This window comes from Suncus etruscus, chromosome 5 (assembly GCF_024139225.1).
Source record: "Suncus etruscus isolate mSunEtr1 chromosome 5, mSunEtr1.pri.cur, whole genome shotgun sequence".
Lineage (NCBI taxonomy): Eukaryota > Metazoa > Chordata > Mammalia > Eulipotyphla > Soricidae > Suncus > Suncus etruscus.
The window spans coordinates 39,639,309-39,662,479 of NC_064852.1; the positions used below are offsets into that span (position 1 = coordinate 39,639,309).

Genomic DNA, 23,171 nt, shown 5'->3' on the forward strand with positions numbered 1-23,171 from the left:
AATGAAAGAGAAATCATTTTTAAAATGGTGTCTGAGGCCTGAGAGATTGTTTGCTCTTGTAAATTGATCCATTGTTATGCATACCGAGGACCTCCAGAGACTCCCAGGACCTCCTTTGAGCACTAATAGAATTATTTCTGAATAATAATTCCTGTGCACCATTGGTTGTATCTTAAATCTTCCAAACCTCAACAGAATAAAATAGTAATTTTAAACATCAAATACTTAGGAATTAACTTAATAAAAGGATATGAATAATTTATGTACTATAATTTTGTCACTATTCAAAGAAATAAGAGAATGACACTAAAAAAAGGAAAAACTGATCTCCTACATTCATGGATTAAAAAAATTAATATTGTCAAAATGACTACCAGACTAGGGTATTAGTGCAGAGGGTAGGGTGCTTAAATTGCATGATGTCTACCAAGATTTTAAGCCCAGAACAAAATATGGTCTTCTGAGCTTTCACAAGGAAGATTCATGAGCACCGTCAAGCAGTATACAAATTCAGTCAATTCCTATAATATCCTCCAGAGACTTAGAACAAATTCTACTGAAGTTTATATGGACTCAGAACACCCCATTTGCTCTAAAAAGTCAAAGTTCTTATGACAAATAGAAGGTAGGTGGTATTCCATTTCCTAGATTTAAATTGTACCATCAAACTCTAGCAACCCAAATTGTGTAAGTACGGTAAGATTCTCAACCAATGAAATAAAATCAAGACCACAGATATATGGACACTTACTTACTCTTTAATAAAAGAGCTACATGTATGAAGTGAAGAAATAAAAATCTCTTGTTTTTTTAGGATTAATAATTTTTATTTTGACCAAAGTGGATTACAAATCCACTGTGATTTTACAAATCACAGTAGTATTTTAGGTACATAGTGTCATTGAATCAGGGGCATTTCACCACCAATATTGTCCTCCCTCCACCCCTGTTCCCAGCATGCATCCCATATTGCCCCTCCGTTTTTATAAAACTGTATCTTCATATTTAAACAAATGAAACTGTCTGAATCTGACAACATATACAGTCCATTCAAAGTATACTAACAATTTTGAGATTAGTCCAGAATCCATAGATGGCATAGAAAAAAGTTTTGGCAGAATTCGACATGTTTTGGACATAAGACGTGTCAAATTATTTTGCTATGGGATCTGGAGAAATAGTACAGTGGATGGGTGCTTGCCTTGCAATCCTGGGCATTCCAAATTGTCTCCCAATACCACCAGAGATGTTTTCTGAGGAAAGTAAGCCCTTAGCACCAGTGGGATTTTTCTCCAAGTTATTTTTCTATAAAGATAGCAAATATAAAAATAAACAACTTAGACAGAATCTCATTAAATATGTTTTATATTGGGGCCAGAGATATAGCACAACACTTGCCTTGCACTCAGCTGATCCAGGACAGACAAACAATGTTTCTAATCCCGGCATCCCATAGTTCCCCCCCCCCCATGCTTGCCAGGAGCAATTTCTGAGCACAGAACCAGGGGTAATTCCTGAGTGCCTCCGGAATGTGACCCAAAAACCAAAACTAAATAAATAAGTAAAGTTTCTTTTAAAAACAGACTAAAATTTAAACATACTCTGGGTCCAGAAATTGTACTACGAGTAAGATGCTTGCCTTGCATTAGGCCAATTTAGCTTCAATTTTTGGCATCTCAGGTCCCCCCTGCACCTTTAGTGGTGATTTCTGAAAGCAAAGCCAGGAATAAAAAAGCTATTCTATTGAATGACAGAAAATGTTTCCATATTGTACAAAAAGTACATAAAGGATAAATAGCCCAAATACATAAGGCTCCAAAATGCTCAAAATAATAACAAAAATTAGTCCTATCAAACAAATAGGTAACGGGGATAAGTAGGTACTTTTCCTGAAAAGGAAATAGAGGTATAAGAAAAAGTTTTCATTACCACTTACTGTTTTGAAATTCAAATCATCTCACATCAGTGATAATACCATATATCAAAAGACTTGAAACAATCATTATTGACAGGAATGTGGTAAAAAATGAACCCTCATTTGTTATTGATAGAAGTGTTTTCTTGTTCAATGTATGAAGATTATTATATAAATTTATTTTATTTTTATTGTTATTTATTTATTTATGTACTTATTTTGGTGTTTGGGTCACACCCGGCAGCGCTCAGGGGTGACTCCTGGTTCTATGCTCAGAAATTGCCACTGGCAAACACAGGGGACCATATGTGATGCCGGAATTTGAACTACCGTCCTTCTGCATGAAAGGCAAACGCCTTACCACCATGCTATCTCTCTGGCCCTATATAAATTTATTAAAAATAAAATTGCAGCTTTCCTCTGACTCAACAATTCTATTTATTGGTATCTACCTTCCTAAATAATAAAACATTAATTTGAAAAGATGTATGCATATCTATTTCAGTGCTTCATGAAAAGGCCAAATTATAGAAACAAGCCAGATATGCAATGAATAAAGAAGGTGAAGTATGTATATACAATAGATTACTATGTAATTCTAAAGGGAAAAAAACTCAGTATGCTACAATGTTGTAGAGCTGGAGAATATCATGTTAAGCAAAAATAAATCAGACACAGGACAATTTACCAGGTAATCCCACTCATCTTTATAATATTAAAAAAAGAAAGGATGGGGCCGGCAAGGAGGCACTAGAGGTAAGGTGTCTGCCTTGCAAGCGCTAGCCAAGGAAGGACCGTGGTTCGATCCCCTGTCGTCCCATACGGTTCCCCCAAGCCAGGGGCAATTTCTGAGCGCTTAGCCAGGAGTAATCCCTGAGCATCAAAAGGGTGTGGCAGAAAAAAAAAAAGAAAAGAAAGGATGAACAACACTGAAAGATATTAGAACTTCTGTCTAAATTACAAACAGGGGACAGGATTTGGGGTAAATTGAAGTGGTATGCTAGACATAACAGAAAGACATTAGTAGAGCATTTTAGACACTTTAGTAATAGTGAGATATGGTAACTTTGTAGCACTAAATTCATAACTAACATAAATAAATTATCTAAACAATATTTATAAAAAAGAATTATTTTCATTGCACAGTTATTGGGATCACCAGTATTTTACATAGTACAAGAAAAAGAGAGCAAGAGCATTTTTCAGATCAAAATGAAGACTATCATCACATAAACCAATAAAAAGAGAAAAATGTCAAACCCTTTTCATACTTTGGTGAAAGCTTTAGACTCAGTTTATTTCCATTTATGAAGACATGTTTTGACATGTTTTTTAGTAGGGTAGTGGAAATGAAAACCCATTATTTTCAGTTCTACTTTATCTGAGAAGAGCATGAATTTGTTACATAAAAAATTGCAGTGTCACTAATCATAATTACAGGCTTATCTTTCACAATTGTCATCATTAATTAAAGTTTGTCCATTGTAACTGAGTATTTCATAATTATTTAACTAAATAATTTATTTAAAAATGAATTTTTTTAATAAAAAGTTTGTCTTCTGATCCCAGTCTTGTCTTTTGCCTTCAACATAAGGTAATAAACAAGTGCTCTCTGGGTATCCCACTGTCACCATTCTTTTAAAAAAAAATCTTTATTTAGGCATCATGATTGCAAATATGTTTATAGTTGGGTTTTGGTTATAAAAAAGAACACCCCCTTTCACCAATGCAACATTCTTACAATCAGTGCCCCCATGTTCCTCCTCCCACAACCCCTGCCTGTATTCACAACAGTACTTCCTGGCATTCAATATGAACAAATTACTAATCTCTCTTGATTCAAATAGGTCTTTAATGGCAATTTAGAAAATATTTCAAAAACTAGAATGGGCATTTAAAGTTTGTCTGGCATTTCCTAAGCATGCATAATTTAGAAAATGATTCATTTTTAAGAATTTATTTTGGTCCTAAATTTACCTTATTATAATAACTTAATTGTTTCTCTAAAATTATACATGATCTTTTTAATTTTATTTCTTTTTGTTCTTTTTTTTTTTTTTGGTTTTGGGTCACAGCTGGTGGGCTCAGGAGTTACTCCCAGCTCTGTGCTCAGAAGTCGCTCCTAGCAGGCTCAGGGGACCAGACCATATGGGATGCTGGAATTTGAACTGGGGTCTGTCCTGTGTTGGCCACGTACAAAGCAAGCACCTTACCACTGTACTATCACTCCAGCGCCTATACATGATCTTAATAATTATAAGAGACACCATCATCTAGTTTTTTGATAACAAATGTATCCAACTATATTTTATAAATGTATTTTTTAGAGCAAGGGGATTACATGATTAGAATAAAAAATAAATACTACATATGGTTTCACATACACAAAGACCATAGCAATTTTCTGCTTGCTATATTATTATTATTATTTGTTATTATTATAGTGATGCTCAGGGGTTACTCCTAGCTAAGTGCTTAGAAATTGCTCCTGGCTTAAGGGACCATATAGGACGCCAGGGATTGAACCCAGGTCCATCGTGGGTCAGCCGTGTGCAAAGCTAATGCCCTACCACTACGCCATCACTCCGGCCCAGCTACATTATATTTTGTTAGCTCCTCTGAATTCCACAGAATAACAAAAGAATAAAAGTGTTTATGTCTACTATGAAAGCATAGTTTACCAACAGGTAACTCAAAGAAATGTGATTTCAATGGAGGAAGCATATTTGAGTATCTATAAGTAGCCTGAGTCTGTGAAATGACGAGAGGCATGATGTCATCAAAAACAAGGATTAATAATATATTGAATATCATCTCACAGGAACATAAACATTAACATGAGTACATATCTCCTATTGATATTTGCAGCTTACTTGTAAGGAGTATTTGCCTCATTTCCCCTTCCAAGGAGAAGGCAAGTTTACTAATTGAAAAATTATTAAAACTAAGAATTGCAAGAAGAAAAAAAGTACAAAATAGAACATTTAGAGAAATAAACTACATTTAAGTGGAAAATTGAATCCACATGTGTTAATGTACATACATATGTAAAAATAGCGGTGGATATATTTATAGTAGTTAACATTAGTTAGTAGAAAGATTAATAAGATACAGGATTAGATGATGGTATAGAAAACCGGAAGGATAGCACATTGGTAGGGCGTTTGTTTTGTGTGTAGCTGACCTGGAAGGGACCCAGTTTGATTTCCAGCATCCCATATGATCCCCCAGCCTGCCGGGGGTGATTTCTGAGTGCAGAGTCAGGAGTAGCCCCTAAGTAAGGCTGAGTGAGGCCATAAAAACCAATGAATAAGTCAATAAAATTTAGAAGATGATATAAAAAACAACTAGTTTTATTCATTTTTTTCCACCCTTTCTATTTAACCTTTGTGTGATGAGACTGAGAAGCCTATTGTGTGGAGTCAAGATCATGGAAAACAGGCTCAGTATATCGGATATGATATGAGTAAACCAAAGCCTGATTTCAATCTCACCTATCCTGAAAACAATAAGAAGAAATTGGTTTTAATACATTATTTATGAGTTTTTGTTTTGTTTTGTTTTGCACCACACTCAGAGGCTTTCAGGAGTTACTCCTGGCTATGGGCTCAGAAATCTTTCCTGGCAGGCTCTGAAAACCATATGGGATGCTGGGGATCAACCCAAATTCTTCCCAGGTTGTCCAAGTGCAAGGCACTGTGCTATCTCTCCTGCCCCAGCTTGCATAAATTTCTTCCTGCAAGAGTTAGCTTTTTCCTTTTCCTTTTCAGTTATATGAGAAATGGCTCTGAATAATATATAGTATTTATCCATTGGTCATACTTTTCCGCTTGGGGATCTTTTAGTGAACATTTCTTTAAAATGAAAGGCTGGAGAGATAGCATGGAGGTAAGACATTTGCCTTGCATGCAGAAGGATGGTGGTTCGAATACTGACATCCCATATGGTCCCCAGAGCCTGCCAGGAGCGATTTCTGAGCATAGAGCCAGGAGTAACCCCTGAACACCACTAGGTGTGACCCAAAAACAAACAAAACCAAAAACAAACAAAAAAAGGCAATGTTTAGCTGAGAATGTATATAACACATTTTATAATAAAATAAAATGGTTTTTTGTTTTTGTTTTTATTTTTTTTACCACACCCAGTGACACTCAGGGATTACTCCTGGCTATGTGTTCAGAAATTGCTCCTGGTTTGAGGAACCACATGAGATGCCAGGGATCAAAACTGAGGTCTGTCCTGGTCAGCCACCTGCAAGGAAAATGCCCTACTGCTGTGCTACTGCCCTGGTGCCTAAAATGAAATGTTTGGAAGATACATTAAAACTTTGATAAAAACCCCTAGATGAGTGAGACCATTTTGTGTTTTTCTCTCTCTCTCTCTCTGACATATTTCACTCAGCATAATAAATTCCATGTACATCCACGTATAGGAAAATTTCATGACTTCGTCTCTCCTGACAGCTGCATAATATTCCATTTTAAGAAAAATGAAAGACATTCTTGCAATAATAATTTTCAGACACAAAAGAAAAAAGTTCCAGCTCACCTCATGAAGCTCACCACAAACAGGGATGAGTTTAGTTAGAGAAATAACTACATTCTGAACTGTCCTAATATTGAGAATGTATGAGGGAAATGGAAAGCCTATCTACAGTACAGGCGGGGGTTGGGTGGGGAGGAAGGAGATTTGGGACATTGGTGATGGGAATGTTGCACTGGTGATGGGTAATCTTTACATGACTGAAACACAAACACAATCATGTATGTAATCAAGGTGTTTAAATAAAATAAAATATATTAAAATTTTTCTAAAAAAACTTTTGATAACAATTTATCAGATTTATATAAATAATAAATTCTGTGACTACAAGTCAAAATTTTAATTTACATTAAAAAAATCCTCCTCTTTAATGCTTATTGGTACTGAAAACATTCATTCTTTCAAACATTTCAGAAACTAGCAATGTCCAAAGTTAAACACCAAATTTATAACATATGGGTTTTAGTTAAATTCACAAATCTACTGGATCTAAGATACTCAAGGTGAAAAAAGACTGAATACATGGAAAAATAAGATTTTCCCAAATTAATTCATGTCTCAAAATTATGACACTGAACATCTTGATTCTAAAACATACTCTATAGAATTTTCTTACACTCTTTCAGATTTTTGGAAAATATAATAAAATAAAATCAATGTTGTGAAAATATTTGCATTTTAACATTTTCCTATAGTTATTATAAATGATCAATATCTTCATTTAGTTAAAATATATTCATAACATATTTATTGAACACTAAGTGTTGTGCTTTATATTAAGAATATGATGATGAAAAAAAGAATATGATAATGAGCAAATTGAATTTCTCTGAATGGAGAGGATTCTTCTAAATCTATAATTATTTGGTAAAAATTTTATGAAAATAGATAATAAATTTACCCAAAATATATTTTCCTTTTTCTTGTCATAATATAGATGGATATTTTGGTTGTGAAATTGTTGTTTGATTTAATAACATAAAATTAGTGTACACGTAGTTATTTACCCCTATTTGACTGAATATTTACTTTAGTGATTACTAATACAACCAACTACTCTGTGTATAGAAATCCTGAACATATAACTAAATAGGTCACTTCAATATGGATATATAAGTACTCTGTGGTATTAAAGGCTGAATGAAATAGAAATTTAGAATGGGGGGCCTAAAAGAGACTTCAGAGGAATTATAGAAGACTAGACAAACACTAGACATATTAATTGAATTTTAGTACCAAGAATGTGGGTAAAAATGATGAGCACATATGTGAAACCTTGGACTAATTTTGGGTACCATATGCTGCACCCTCTATTAGCACTGCCAGGTGACTCGTGTGACTTACGCACTAGCTATTGAGGTCTTGACACCAAACAACTCACCCTAAAAATTGCTCTTAAGGATTAAGGAGAGAGCTTCTAGGGGTAGAATATATGCTGTGTATGTAAAGCATTCTAAGTCCATGTCCCAGTTCTACATGGTCCCTGAGCATAATTGAGTGCATCCCTGATAGCTTCCAGTAGCTCTAAGACTGAGCACTACCACATCTATATCACTCTGTCCAAATCATCAAATCCTTCAAACATACAACTCCATGCCAAGAATTACAGGGAATGGTCTTAGGCCCTGAAACACATAAATAAATAGATAATAAAACTAAGTTTAATATATCTAGGAATTTATGAGATGGAGACATAGTGAAAGTGGAGGATTAGAGTCAATAAAATGTTTAAGAGGTGACACTGAGGGATTAGAATGCTTTGATAGTAAGCATTTTCTGCTCTTAATAGACAGTGTAGAAGAGAAGAATCTGACAGTTAACTAAGAGTTAAAAGGGAATAAATGGTAAAGAAGAAAAGATAAAAGATTAAAACATTTATTCTAATCATTGGTGGGTATTGTTGTGATGCTGTATTGCATTATTAAATGTGCTTTAAGAAATCTGTATTACAATGGAAGTTAATAAATAATAAAGGAAATGAGCAAAGCTCACAATATGGAGGATGATGGGACATGAGAAAGCACTCCTAAGGCCTCTCTCTCTTGGTAGCTGAGCCACAAGGATGAAATATCATCACTGTTCTTACATGGTCAACTGAATCACTCACCATTCACCACTCACCTGGTTATATTTAATTCTTCCAAAGACTAGCCTCACTTAAGGAAATAGCCATAGGGTAGAGGTGGAGTGAAAATACAGCAGGTAATGGGCTTATCTTGCCCTAGGAAAACACGGGTTCTCTCCCCAGTACCACGTATTGTCCCCTGAGATTCACCAGGAACCACACTGAAACAACGAAAAAATGTAGAATTTGGCTGAGTGAAAGAAAAGTTTCAAAAAATAACTAATACAGTTAAAAAGACTTTACATTTGTCTTTTTTTCACCATTTTTTAAATCAATTTGTAAACAAGTGACTTAAATGCCTAAAGGAAAAGTGAGTAAAGGTGTATCACTATCTAACAGATCATTTACATTACTCTTGAAATCTTTCTTCTAGGATATTTAATGACTTTTAATGACTACAATCTTACAGGCACTTCCCATAAGCTATATATACATTATTAATGATTCTCTATGACTGGAAACTTCCATCACTGCAACGACTGTTGGGAATCACAGATTCTTTTAAGTTAAAAGTACATAGAAGTTTGTCACTCTGTTAATGTATTCATTCTTCTTCCAGATGTTTGAAAAAGAAGGTTTTCTTCAAAAAGCTAAAATTTCAGATGGAGGAAAGAAACTAAGGTAACAAAAGTTTTCAATTCACTTAATATAACTGGGATAGCTTCCACCATTTCATTTTAGTGGCACTACTGTTATTTGGAAAGAATAGCCTTATGTGGTTAAAAAAGAAGAATATATCCCCTTCTATCACTATATTGAACATCATTTTTAGGGTAAGGAAAGTTGACTTATAAGTAACAAATGAATTTATATGTTGCAGTAAATGTCATTGTTAATATTATATAAAGTTTCAGTTATGTGATATTTAAATCAACATGTATATGCCATGTAAAATCTTACTAAAAGTCCAATTATTTTATCATGCAATTTCTCTATTTGTCTTAAATTGCCCATCCTCCCTCACTTTTCACTAATTTAATTTATAATATAAAAGTTTATCTATATAGAATAAAACAGTTTATTTCTTTATTTTGTTTGCTTTATAACTCTTTAATAGTTGAATAATATTCCATTGTGTGTAAACAAGTTTTCAATATAATACTGTGTTGTGTTTTGTTGCTCAACATATATAAAATGCTTCTATTTTTCCCCTAGGAGTTGAAATTGTAAAAACAGAATCATAAAACTTAAATTATAACTTTGTAATTTCTGGGATGAATAGATTAAGAGATTAATTAATTGGTTTTTTTTTTTTTTTTTGGTTTTTGGGCCACACCCAGCGCTGCTCAGGGGTTTCTCCTGGCTGTCTGCTCAGAAATAACTCCTGGCAGGCACGGGGGACCATATGGGACACCGGGATTCGAACCAACCACCTTTGGTCCTGGATCGGCTGATTGCAAGGCAAACGCTGCTGTGCTATCTCTCCGGCCCCTAATGAATTCATTTTATATAATTTTTTTCCTTCAAAAAATTGGGAGCAAAGTGGGTAGGATGTTTGCCTTGTAAATGGATGAAACAGCTTTGATCCCCAGCATCCCATATGGTTGCCCACACACCTCCAGGAGTGACCCCTGAACACATAGCCATGTATAACTTGTAAATATCACTGGATGTAACCCCCAAACAAACAAATATACTGACATATATCATATACATATATATAGTACATTAATAGTATAATATAGTGACAGCAGATTTTTAAAGGCTAGAAGAGTTGTTATACTCTTGCTACATAGAAAAACGTCACTTGAGAATAATATAAGCACAATAAAATATTTGTCATATATAAAAATAGTAGAAGATTGGGCTAGGGGCCGGGCGGTGGCACAAGAGGTAAGGTGCCTGCCTTGCCTGCGCTAGCCTTGGACCGACCACAGTTCGATCCCCCCGCGTCCCATATGGTCCCCCAAGCCAGGAGCAACTTCTGAGTGCATAGCCAGGAGTAACCCCTGAGTGTTACTGGGTGTGGCCCAAAAACCAAAAAAAAAAAAAAAAAAAAAAAAAGATTGGGCTAGAGCGGTGGCTCTAGAGGTAAGTAAGGCATCTGCCTTGTCCGCACTAGCTTAGGAGAGACCAAGGTTTGATCCCCCAGTGTCCCATATGGTCCCCAAGCCAGAAGTGATTTCTTAGTGCGTAGCCAGGATTGGCCCCAGAGCATCAGTGGATGTGCCACCCCCCAAAAAAATGTTAGATGGTGTCTTGTTTGGAAGCACACAACACAGGCTAGGTGAGAGAAACTGAAAGATAATGAAAATTCCTTAAACAGAAACAAAAACTTGAAGTAAATATATTGTGAGTATAAAAAAAGATGCCTCAAATTTTGCACGTTTTGGAAGTATAGAAATAACCATCTCTATTTGTAATTTTTTGCTATTTTTTTCCTATAAGTTCTATTACATATTTAGCTTTGTGCTGAGCAGTAGTTGCATTTTCTGATTTTGGGTAGCATAATTTAATTTTCTCTTTTCCCTTAGATTTCACTCTCAAATCATAACTACTGAGATGGAGTGTTCAGTAATTACTCATCCCAAAATAAATATCAAAACCTCTTCTTGTCTCAGCAATTTTTATGAAAAAAAAATCCAAAAGAGTGGACCACAGAAATAAGTAGATGAACTGCTAGTCTGGCCTTTCAGTTCATCCAACAACACATGCCCCCACCCCACACACACAAACACATATAGTCTTACCCAGGCTTGCCCTGCCAGTGTGACTGGAGCACTGAACCAGGAAATACTTCCTAATAACTGTCAGATGTGGTTGCCCAAAACCACACCCAATAGTTCAAAGACAGAAAATAGTTCAATGAGTCTTAGAAATTATTCTTTCTCTGCAGCTTGGTAGTAAAGATATATACCTTCAAACTTGATAAAAGAAGAAAAGGAGTTCTAGGGGGCTGGAGAGATAGCACAGCGGTAGGGTGTTTTTCTTGCACACAGCCTATTCAGGATGGACAGTGGTTCAAATTGCAGCATCCCATATGATCAGTTGCCGTGCCTGCCAGTAGCAATTTCTGAGTGCAGAGCCAGGAGTAACTCCTGAGCACCGCCGGGTGCGACCCAAAAACAAAAACAAAAACAAAAAAAGAAAAGAAAAAGAGTTCTTTTGAGGAATTTTAAAAATACAAGGTTATGATCCATAAAGTTTTTTGAAGTTTTTATTAAGTTGTGGCTACAACAATTTATCGTATGGATCAGAGAGATAGTGCAATAAAAAATGTACTTGCTTTGCACACGGCAGACCAGCATTTTTACCTTCAGTATCTTGTATAGTCTGTCAAGCTCCACCAAGAGCGATCCCTGAGTACAAAGCTAGGAGTATGTCTTGAGACCACCAGGTATGCAACCTCCCCCTCAAAAAAATTATTCTAGAAGGCAATATCAAGAAAAGATAGTTGCAGGCTACAGGAATGCATTTTAGCTTGTTTCAATCAGCATGTCTCCTAGTTTTTGTTTGTTGTATTTTAAATCAGTTTGCATACCATTCCATTATTTTAATTTACATTTACATAAACATTGGCTTGCATTTGTGTTTTTTCTTATTTTAATCAGATTGCATGACATTATGAATTCTTGTAACATTTAAATTTATATAGATTTTAGTTTTGTTTTAAAATCTCAGTTGATTTCATTGACTATATTCTTTCGTGTGGGTCTTTGTATTGCCATCATTCTTACAAAGACCCCTTGCTGATTTTATTTAATTTTAATATCCAGCCTTCACTTCAATCCCCTATAGAGGTGTTCATCAAATCTACTCTCCATTTATATATTTGGCTTTATGTGGAGAATTCTAGAGAAGAATATTGCAGTTGTGCTATGTAAAAATATGTTCTAAATTATATGTCTTTTCATGTTATAAACCTAGCTCTATTTCTTTCCACTTTCATTTAATGTTAGTATTTGGACATCTATGGCATTATATTTAAAATGAGCTCATTTCTTTTTAACTGCTGCCTGTTATACCATTTTGTACAAATACCAAATTTTTCTTAGTCTCCCAGAGGTGAACATTTAAACTGTCCTTAATTCCTTCCATCTCAAATATATTGCCATAAACCACACACAAGTGTTGCTTTCCAAACCTGGAAGGACTTCTCTCCGTGGTATATATCGGACGTTGAAGGATTGTTTGATGTTATAGCGACACATTTACAAGTCAAGAGTGCTTAACTGTTATCTACCACTGAGAACTAGATTTTCTTCTGAATGAGGGGGCACCACGTAAAAAAGCCCTGTGCAATGCTGAGAGATCCTATTCTGTTGTAATATCAACTCTAAGCTTTATATAATTGACTCCATTTGCAAGTTGACTAAAGAATGTTACCTCAGTGTTCCATTTATTCTTATTCCTTTATGCTGAGCATCATTTCATCTATTTATAATTATGTCTATTTAGAATAATCAAGCTCTGCATTCTGAGACTTCTCAGTGCATAAACATTGGGTATTTTTCCTATTGTTTCTTGATTGAATCGCACACAGAAAAGGCCTAGTATGCTTTAGGAAGCAATGCCTTTTCAGTTGTAGATAATGCATAGGACCTTGCAAATCTTATATATTTTGTTATATACTTAATGGTATGAAGCTTGAAAATCTGACCCATATTTTCTATACTTATTTTGCATGTTTTTATTGCAACTTTTTATTGAAATATAAAAGTAATATTGAGTCACCATGTTTAATGACATAAGATTCCACCATGTAGATTTGACTATAATGTACCAAACCATTCTTTTGCTCTTCTTTCATAGATTTTAAGTTGATTCCAGCTTTATACTAACTAAAATGACATAGTAGTAATTTTCTTACAGCTTGTCAATTAAGAAACCAAATTTTATTTAAATAAGTGGTAAACTTTGATTTTTTTTTATTAAATCACATTATATTTAAGTTAATTATTTAGTTCTCTGGAATGGAAGAAAGAGAATAAGAGAGAGAGAAAGAGAGAGAGAGAGAGAGAGAGAGTGAGTGAGAGAGAGAGAGAGAGAATTGTTCTTAAGAGAGAATGTAGGTGCCCGCGCTAGACTAGGACAGTCTGCGATTCGATCCCCCAGCATCTCATATGGTCCCCAAGTCAGGACCAATTTCTGAACACATAGCCAGGAGTAACCCCTGAGCTTCACCGGGTGTGCCCCCCCCAAAAAAAAATCAAGAGAGAATACAATGCTGAAGAGAGTGTCAATACACAACTCGAGTGAAAGTATAGAAGCATGAAAGTACACATCTCTGTAAGAGACAGCAGGTGATAGACGCGCTCGGGTTCCATGTAATCAGGCAACACAGATGTGCAGCGTCTAAACATGGACCCGGAGACCACACTTGTGCCTTTTCTTAGTTCTAAATTAGCTGATAAAGGTTTTTTTTCCCAACCTGTTCCACACTGAGCTCTCTACCTAGTTAAGAGTTCGTTGCTGGGGCTGGAGAGACAGCATGGAGGTAAGGCGTTTGCCTTTCATGCAGAAGGTCATTGGTTCGAATCCTGGCATCCCATATGGTCCCCTGAGCCTTCCAGGAGTAATTTCTGAGCAAAGAGCCAGGAATAACCCCTGAGTGCTGCCGGGTATGACCCCAAAACAAAACAAAAGAAGAGTTCGTTTCTAGTGTGATTAGCAAGGGGAAGGGTTGGAATCAATTGATAGTCTTCTTTTACCTTTCTTTCCTGGCTTTTGTTCAAGCTGGGTCTTTATGATCCAGGCCTTAGTTCTAGTGTCCAAAAGCTGTGTCCTTGTAGCTTTAAAGCTATAGACAAATATAACTTATTCAAATCCCATTCCAAGAGCTCATTGCTTTGGGAAGCCTCTTCCTTTTATGTCTACCTGCCTCATTCCTATTACTTTTATTACTTCAAAATCCTGTGTATATAACTAGATTATAGTATCTAAAACTTTCTCTATTTAAAGAGCCCTGTATTTTTGTTTGTTTGTTTCTTAATAGAAGCTACTAGATGCCAGAGAGGAAATTTTATTCTAATATTTCATAAAGCAACAATGCCAAACTTCATTAGCATTATAACTTCATCAATATTATTTGGTTAATCTCCAGGAGGAGATTAATTTATTGATAAATCCACAGGAGGATATCACATATATCATATATTTCTTACTTTACTTCTTTCTTCTTATGTTCCTTTTGTGTTAACTTCTGTCCTTCATTTAGTTTCTCTTTCTCTCAAAATTATAACCTATGTTTAAGTAAGCAATAGTGGATAAAATCACCTACTATTCAGGGTGAGAGCAATAGTATTTGCTTTGGATGACACCTACCATTTTATATGTTCCCCAGAACCCACCAGAACTGGTCTCTGAACCAGAGACAGGAGTATGTCCTGTGCACCACAAGGCGTAGCTTATAAACCACAAAATAAATGAATGAATAAGTAAATAAAATTAACAGAACATATATTTTAGCATTCATAAAGCATAATATTTTAGCCTTGTTTCAAAATAAAGTTCTAAAACCTCTTGATATACTGGCAGGGTTGAATGCCAAATACATTGAGCATTTAACTTTAGGTTTTTTATTGGGGGGGCGGGGGATTGGGTCACACCCTGCAGCGCTCAAGGGTTACTCCTGGCTCTACGCTCAGAAATCGCTCCTTGCTGGCTCGGGGGACCATATGGGATGCCGGGATTTGAACTAAGGCAAACGCTCTACCTCCATGCTATCTCTCCAGCCCTTAACTTTAGTTTTTATTTATTTATTTATTTATTTATTTTTGCTTTGAGGTCCACACTCAGACGTACTTAAAGTTTACTCTTGAATTTCTAAGGATCACTCCTGTTGTAAGCTCATGGTACTGATGCAGGGATAAAACCCAGTCCAGGACTCTTGCAAGGAAGGCACCCTACCCACTCTATCATCTCTTCAACACCTAACCTTGATTTGTTATCATAATCATTGAAAGGAAACGACAGTTATTTTGATGATTCTTAGGAATTTCTTCAGTATTTTTCCAAAACTGGATACCTCAGACCCCTCTCATAGTATGTGTGGCACTAATAAAACGTTGTTTTTTTTTCCTTTATTTTAAGTTGCAAAATGTACTTGGCAGCATGATCGCTGTCTTTGCATTCTTTTTCTCTTCCTGTTACTTTTTATTGGAGTCTTCCCTCCACTGTATCCTCTATGACTGCCATTATAGTAGTTCCACCCTCTGTTCTGCATTTCAGCCTACACAGAGGACAAGATGACCTGATTGGAAAAAAAAAATGTAGCAAAGTTTAATAAAGAGATCAGGTGTTGTGTTTTAAATTAGGGTTCAAAGATATCAGGCTTTTGTTTGCTACTTGGCAATTGTTATTCAAAATAAGTCGCCCACGGGGGAGGAGTGGGCTGTGGCTCCATCCTGGCTGTGGGCTTGCTTAGGGATCTATCCTGACTGGTCTGGGGACTCTAGGGGAACTGGAGATCAAAGTCTAGCAAGCTGTGTGTAAGGAAAGTGCCCTTTCAATGTAACACTAAAGTACACTCTTAATGTGAACATATTGTTTTCTTTTAGCACTTCTCAGAATTTCAACAAGATCTTACAAGCTGAGTTGAATCTATTTCTCTCTTAATTTGTTCAGTAGTAAGAATAGGGGTGATGGTTTGGAGAATACAGGGTACTTGCAAAATGAATTAGCAAAATGTTGTGGTTTTATTCTTCTCATATGCTGTTAACATTTCCAATATCTAATAATTTATAAATAGCCTTTTAAAAAATATGTGTCTTACAGTTTAGCACATATCTCTTTGCCTCTTAGATCCTCTTTTCATCAATAGGAAATATTTAGAAGCTGGGGATGACATTATTAAGAGTAAGGAACAAAGTTCTTAGCCCACCAGTTTGAAAACAAGTCAGAGGGGTCAACAAAGTCTAACTAGTTTTGAGGTAAATCATCCAAAAACAGTAAATTAAATCACTTCCAATGTCAAATCTTATGGATGGAGTTATTAGGTACAAAGGGAGGTATCCCAGAGTGTTTGAAATTTTTGTTTATGGACCACATACAGCTCTGCTCCTGACTTCCATAAGAATGCCTTGTTTGGTTTCTGTTTTCAAGTCACACTTCCTTTGACCTTGGCTATCTCCTAATTCTGCCCTCAGCAATCACTTCTGATGGTCTCCAATGTCAGGGATTGAATCTCAGCACAAAACGAGTGCCTTACCTGCTGTACTATCTCTCTGGCCCCAGAAATGTCCTAACTTTATAAAGCAATCTCAGAATTTTCCTTTAATTTTAAACTGCTACTATGTAGTTACCTAAAAAAGCAAATACATATGATATATGATAAAGCTTAGATGTTAGAACAAATAAAAGTGTAAAAGCTGGAGCTTAGTTTAACAAATTCTTATCACAGTAATGATTTTTGGGATTTCATTGTTATTTTTTAAGTTAATAAAACACCATGATTCACAAATTTAGTTATACTTTAATGGCAGAATTTCAAACTTCACAAGAAACTTGCGAAGTTGCTGTTATTATGTGCTGCCATCTGCTGCTCATTTTGTAGAATACAATGAAATTCAGAGGCCTGTATTTGTGGATGCTGATGGGTTGGTTGTTTTGCTAGAAGTTTTTGCCCTTTATTTTATGCTTTAATTTGTTTTTTATTTACATCATCAAAGATCTAGGTTTCTTTTAAGTTCTTTGAAATGTCTCAATTGGATAAATTATTCCATAATTTGCATGAATCGTGACAAAAATGACCTAGATAATCAGTGACTTTTTAATTTTTTTTTGTTTTGTTTTTTTGTTTCGTTTTTTTTGACACATTCTGCTGTGGTGAGTGATTATTACTGTGTTAGAGCTCAAAGATCATGACTGACAGTGCTCAATAGTATCACTAATATCTACCAGTAGTAGCAATACCTATCCTTTATTAACTCTAAATTTTAGTGGAAGCAGCCTCGCACTTTTTCTGGTACATACAACTTATTACAGATGGATACATCCTGAGATATGTCTAACGTAATCCTTAAATATATGTAACAGTTTCACTTTGATTCTGATGTATGGAAAAACTTATACTCCAAGTTTAGGTGATGAAATGAGATGACTTAATTGATTGAATTCATTCACTGATGAATAAATTACCTGATGACCATTATGGGAAGATAGAAAGGAAAATTAAAGTCACCATTGCAGAGCAGCCATAACATCCCTGGTTACTAAATTTAGGTTACTATAAAGAGGTCTTGCTCCAAGAGAAAGGCATTCAGATACTTGTATTTGAGTATTAATAATGCCCATAGTCTATCACAATGCTTAGCAAGTTTAATGTAAGCAAGGAAATCTGTTTGGCAACTACTCTACAGTCCCTGACTGTTTTTAAAATATGGTAAATGCTCAATAGACATGTGTGGCAAGCTTAGTGAATAATAACTTGTTACATCCAAAATACTAGGTGTCTATACCAGCACAGAGAAGAAATTTATTGGTACAGAGGATATCATTAAATTGGCACACATCTAAGTTTCTAAAATCACTAGAACAAGATCAGATAATAGCTTCTCAAAAGATAAATTATAAACAAAAACTTTATTCAGAAGCAATTAATTTTAAAATGTTCGAAATGACTTAATAAAACTATATATTTAAGGGATAGAAGTGGCAAATGAAAGATATGGTACCTATACTTCTTGTTAATGGATGATAGCAAGTACTGAGTAGGAAAAATTTCTAGATGAATAATTGATATTTGAGAGAGCACATTTTTTTAATTCAAATATATTTAGTCTTATTACTAAGTGTTAGATAATATGCTCAAGAAGAGGTTTCCTAAATATTTAAAAAGATAGAGATTGCTTCTGTATTTTGGGTTCTTTTTTTTGCTTTTTGGGTCACACCTGGTTACATTCAGGAATTACTCCTGGTTATGCATTCAGAAATCACTCATGGCTTGGGGACTCCTGGGGATCGAACTGCTATTCATCATAGGTCAACTGCATGCAAGTCAAATGCCCTACCACTGTGCCACCTCCCTCGCTCTGGTTTCTTTCTATTGGGGGCAAGTTTTCCCTGTTTTGTTCTAGGGAATGCATTCTATTCTCAGTGATTGTGGATCCAGCACATCAGGCTTCATGATTCAATACCAAAACCAGCCCGTTGGTAGTGGGCCATCAGAGTAATGCCCAGAAAGAATACCTGTGGAATCATGTATTGACAGGAATTGAACTTGATTTTGCACTTAAAGGCATGTGCTTCAGACTTTTGACCTTCTTACTTTAGTATATATCTATATTTTTAGAGAAGCTAAGAAAGCAAAGGGACTTTCTATTCTAAAATGTTGTTTATTGTAGGAACATACATTTTGAAATATTAATTTGAAACTGTCAGACCCCATAGTTCTAAACACTCAAAGCTTGTAGGAATTACCCTCTATTTGAATTGTACCTGATGTACAGTTTAATAAACATTTACAGACATACAAGTTCAAGTCTGGATAAAACTTAGTCAATTGATAAATTACACACTTTATCTAGCAGTGCCAATGTTTATTCTAAAAGACTTCGTCTAATTAACTAGTCACAATATCCAGAATCTGGAAACTCAAGTCTCCTAGAACTGATAAATGAATAAGGAAATGACACATGCACAGAATAGAATATTATGCAGCTGTTAGGAAAAAAAAGTTATGAAATTAACTTAAACATGAATGGATATGAAAGGTACTATGCCAAATGAAATGAGTCAGAGGGAGAAAGGTAGACATAGAATGATCACACTCACTTGTGTGTGAAATATGAGGGGGAAAGAAAGAGAAGGAGAGAGAGAGAGAAAGGTAGGGTGGGAGGGAAAGAGGAAGAGAAAGGGTGAGGGAGAGAGAGAAATGAGAGAAAAGAAAAATGTTGCCATAAAGCCATGGAGACATTGCTGGCAGAAAATATGCTGTGTTTAGGGATAGAATTGGCCATTTTATGATTTCAATTCAGCCATAAACAAATTTCTAATTTTATCTCATGTTTATTTAATTTCTAAAAAATCATTAATAAGAAAGAGACTTCTGTTGGAGAACCTAAGAAAGTGATTCCGATACCTGAGCATTACAGAAAACACAATAGACAAAAATGTTGAATAGGGAGTGGACTAAAACTATATTAAAAGAAATACAGAAATCTTTAAATCAATATATTCATAAACAATGTTTCTAAACTAAGACGTAGGTTAAAAAAGATGTTCCTTCCAACCTAGTGCATTATGATTCCATTTTGGTTGAATGTGTTTTAATGAGTGAAAAGACTCTTCTCATCACAGTTCAGAATAATCTCCAGTAGCCAAAAGATATAGGTGCCAACATATTTAAGATTTGCTTCTGCCTGTTTCAGAAAAATTGAATGGTTGTGGCTAGAGGGAAAATGTAATGGGTAGGGCTCATGTCTAGCACATAGCCAAAGTGGGTTCAGCTATTTTCATCTCATATTTGTCCTGAGCTCAGCAAAAAGTGAGTGATAAGTTAGTGCAAAGCCAGAAGTGCTAAGCACTGCTGAGTGTGTCCCTAAAAAAAAAAAAAATCAAATAGTCCTGTTACCTAACTGGTTGATTGTGACGTGATGCTCCTTTCCTGTCTTTGAAAGGCAACATCTGGTCACCACCTTTGAGAAAAGAGAGCTGTTTTAACACTGCAACCTTGAGGAAGGAGGGAAGGAAGGACTGAGGGAGCGAGAGAAGAAGGAAAGGAGGGAGGGAGAGAGAAAGGAATGGAGAATAGAGAGAGAGAAAAAGACAGAAGAAAAATGTCTGCCATAAATCCATGGAGACGTGAGAGAATAATGTTATTGTGAACATCCAGAGTGGATAAGTGACTGGTGCTATAAAATCCTCTACTATTAAGAGTTTGCCAAATGTGTGTAGAGATTTATTCCTCTTACCCCTACCTAGAAGAAACTTTGTATATTAATGTTTCTGTTTATGAGAAATGCCACCTAACCAATCAGTAACAACCTATCTCTTTAGGTCTCCCAAAGCTCTCTGCAGACTAGGGGGAAACTTCTCAGGTTGTGAACAATAATTGGTATAAATTTTAGAGGAAGAAAAGAATTTGTGACAGACATTGGCAAAATTCATATAATTAGTATCAGGTAAAACAGTTAATAGGATATCTCTAATGGCATATATGTTGTCATTGATTATACCTAGTAGCTTTTAAATTGAGGAGTTTAAAAATTCTTGTAAAATTTTGACTTAGATATCTCCTTATCTAAAAGAGTGGTTGATTTTTTAAAATTGGGAAAGAGAGAGTATTTAAAATGATGAACACATCATTGTCTTCCAAGTTAGAGAAACTGAGTTTGTCTCTAAATTAATGGATCCAGACTTAAGCTATCTAAATTCTCTGAACCTAATTTTTTATATTGATAAATGGACATATGAGAAACTCCATTACCTTTTTCATGTGTGTGTCATACACCATTTTTACTAGACAATCAGACTTATACTAGGGATACATTAATTTATGCTAGTTACTATTTTAAGAGATTATGGAATGAAAAGGAGCTAAAATGAGCCAGCTAAATGCTTAACAGTCTTTTATTTTTAGTTTTGAAAACAAATGCTTTCAAAACTTAAGAATACTAAATCTTATTCCAATTTCATAGGAGATGTTTATAGTTTTTAAATACAAACAAAAGAACCACCGTACACAAAGAATTAGAGCAATTCTTATTACTAAAGTTCTAATACTTACACCTTTCCTCTTTGGCTTTTTTTTGTTAGATTCACCTAACAGAGAACAATTTACAGCAATTCAGTTTTATTGGAGAACCATGAGATAACTGAATTTCATGCAGCTTCAATTCTAACCAGTTCCACTGCCAAGTTTAGGGAAAGAATGAGTAATGCCAACACTTTCTATAAACTATCAACATTGGAAACAGACTCAAATCAGAACCATTTATTCAAGACTCACTATAGATAGGAAGCAAATAACGTTCTATTGCCTGCCAGAATGTGAAAAATAGAATGTTAATATGATCTCTGATCAAATCCTATCAAAATAAAGGTCATATGATCTCTAATAAAGGTCATATAATCTCTGATCATATAATCTCTGATCGTATCCTGATCATATCCTGTCAAAAATGGGGCCAGAGTCGTATTATTGCAGGTAGCGCACATCCTTGCAATTGGCATACCTGGGTTAGATCTCAGGCACTCTATGTGGTCTCAGAGATTCACTGAGTGTGATCTCTGAGAGCAGATGCAGGAGTAATCTCTGAGTACACTGGATGTGGCTCCACAAAACCAATTATTATGCCCAATCTGTGCCTGCAAGCCCTCGTGTGTGCTTCTCCATATTAGAGTCATCTAAGTACTGTCCTTCATAAAGGTTGGAGTTGCTGTATTTCACTTGATGCCCGTTTTTTTAATTTTTGTTTTTTGTTTTTGATTTTGGAGCCACACTCGGTGATGCTCAGGGGTTACTCCTGGCTATGTACTCAGAAATCACTCCATATGGGGGAACATATGGAATTTTAGGGGATGGAATCTAGGTCTGTCCTACGCTAGCACACACAAGGCAAACACCCTACTGCTTGTGCCACATCACTCTGGCCCCTCTTGATTTCTTTTGTATCTCAAAAGAAAAAAAAATGTTTTGAACTTGGAAGGAGAGAACATTTCTACGTGATTTTCTTTCTTATATTTTTTCCTTTTTTGATTTACAAGTAACATCATTTGAAGAAAAGAAGATTCAGTAACATAGGGTTTTTATTTGCTTGTTGGAAAATACAGATTGTTTTGTTTCTATTTATCATGTTTCTAAACACAATGGTGTATCATTAAGAAAGCTTCAAGCATGTAAGAGCAGACTAATTCGTAGTGTAAATATTAATTTTACTAAATTTAAGCTATTCTTCAATCAAGTCCCTAGATAATAAGAGGCATGTGTAGATAAATTACATAAGGGTTTTGAGTGGTAATATTAAACATATCTTATGTAGTTTACTCTTGATATGGTTAAGATCTTTTCAAAACTCAAAAATAGTCCCTTTGAAAGTTGAATTTAGCTACTTCGAAGTGTTAATCTAAAGCAAACTACATCATTATAATATGTCTAGAAATTAATGTGTCCTTAATATTTTATGTCTACAAAAATTGTGATTTAGCTATATATAGTCTAATCAGTGTATTATATAAATTCATGCAATAAATGTTAAACATCAAAATATACAAAAAGGAAAAGGAAAAGTTACAGTTTTATCCCTTGTTTTAATTATCTTTATATCCATCTTTTCCACTATACTTAAGTTTAACCATTGATTCAATAATTATATATGTATTGCTTATTCTGTCCTGGGCACCAATCCAGGCCCTGGGGATAACCTCTGGAAAGCTGGTTATGTTTTCAAACTTAGATATCCTAACCAGTGAAAAGAAGTAAAAATAAAGAGTTATCATTAATATTTTTATTTTGCTCTTTTGAAATCTCTGTAGAATCATAACTTTTTACATAAAGATTTAAGAATCATAACATATCATAGATAAATATTTAGATTTTAGTGTTTTAGCACATTTAAGACATATCAATTTAGAAACAGTTCTATAAATCTATGACCTTGAAGAACTTGAATGACCATTACATTTGATGTTATCTATCGACTTTAATTA

General features: G+C 35.0%; 1 protein-coding gene across 1 annotated transcript in view; it reads left to right on the forward strand.

The window, feature by feature from the left end:
- Positions 1–23,171, forward strand: part of ARHGAP15 (Rho GTPase activating protein 15) — a 723,932-nt gene that overhangs the window by 69,521 nt on the left and 631,240 nt on the right. The window contains exon 3 of the mRNA XM_049773571.1: positions 9,142–9,203. Within this exon, the coding sequence (XP_049629528.1) occupies positions 9,142–9,203 (62 nt within the window). The remainder of the gene's footprint in view (positions 1–9,141; positions 9,204–23,171) is intronic.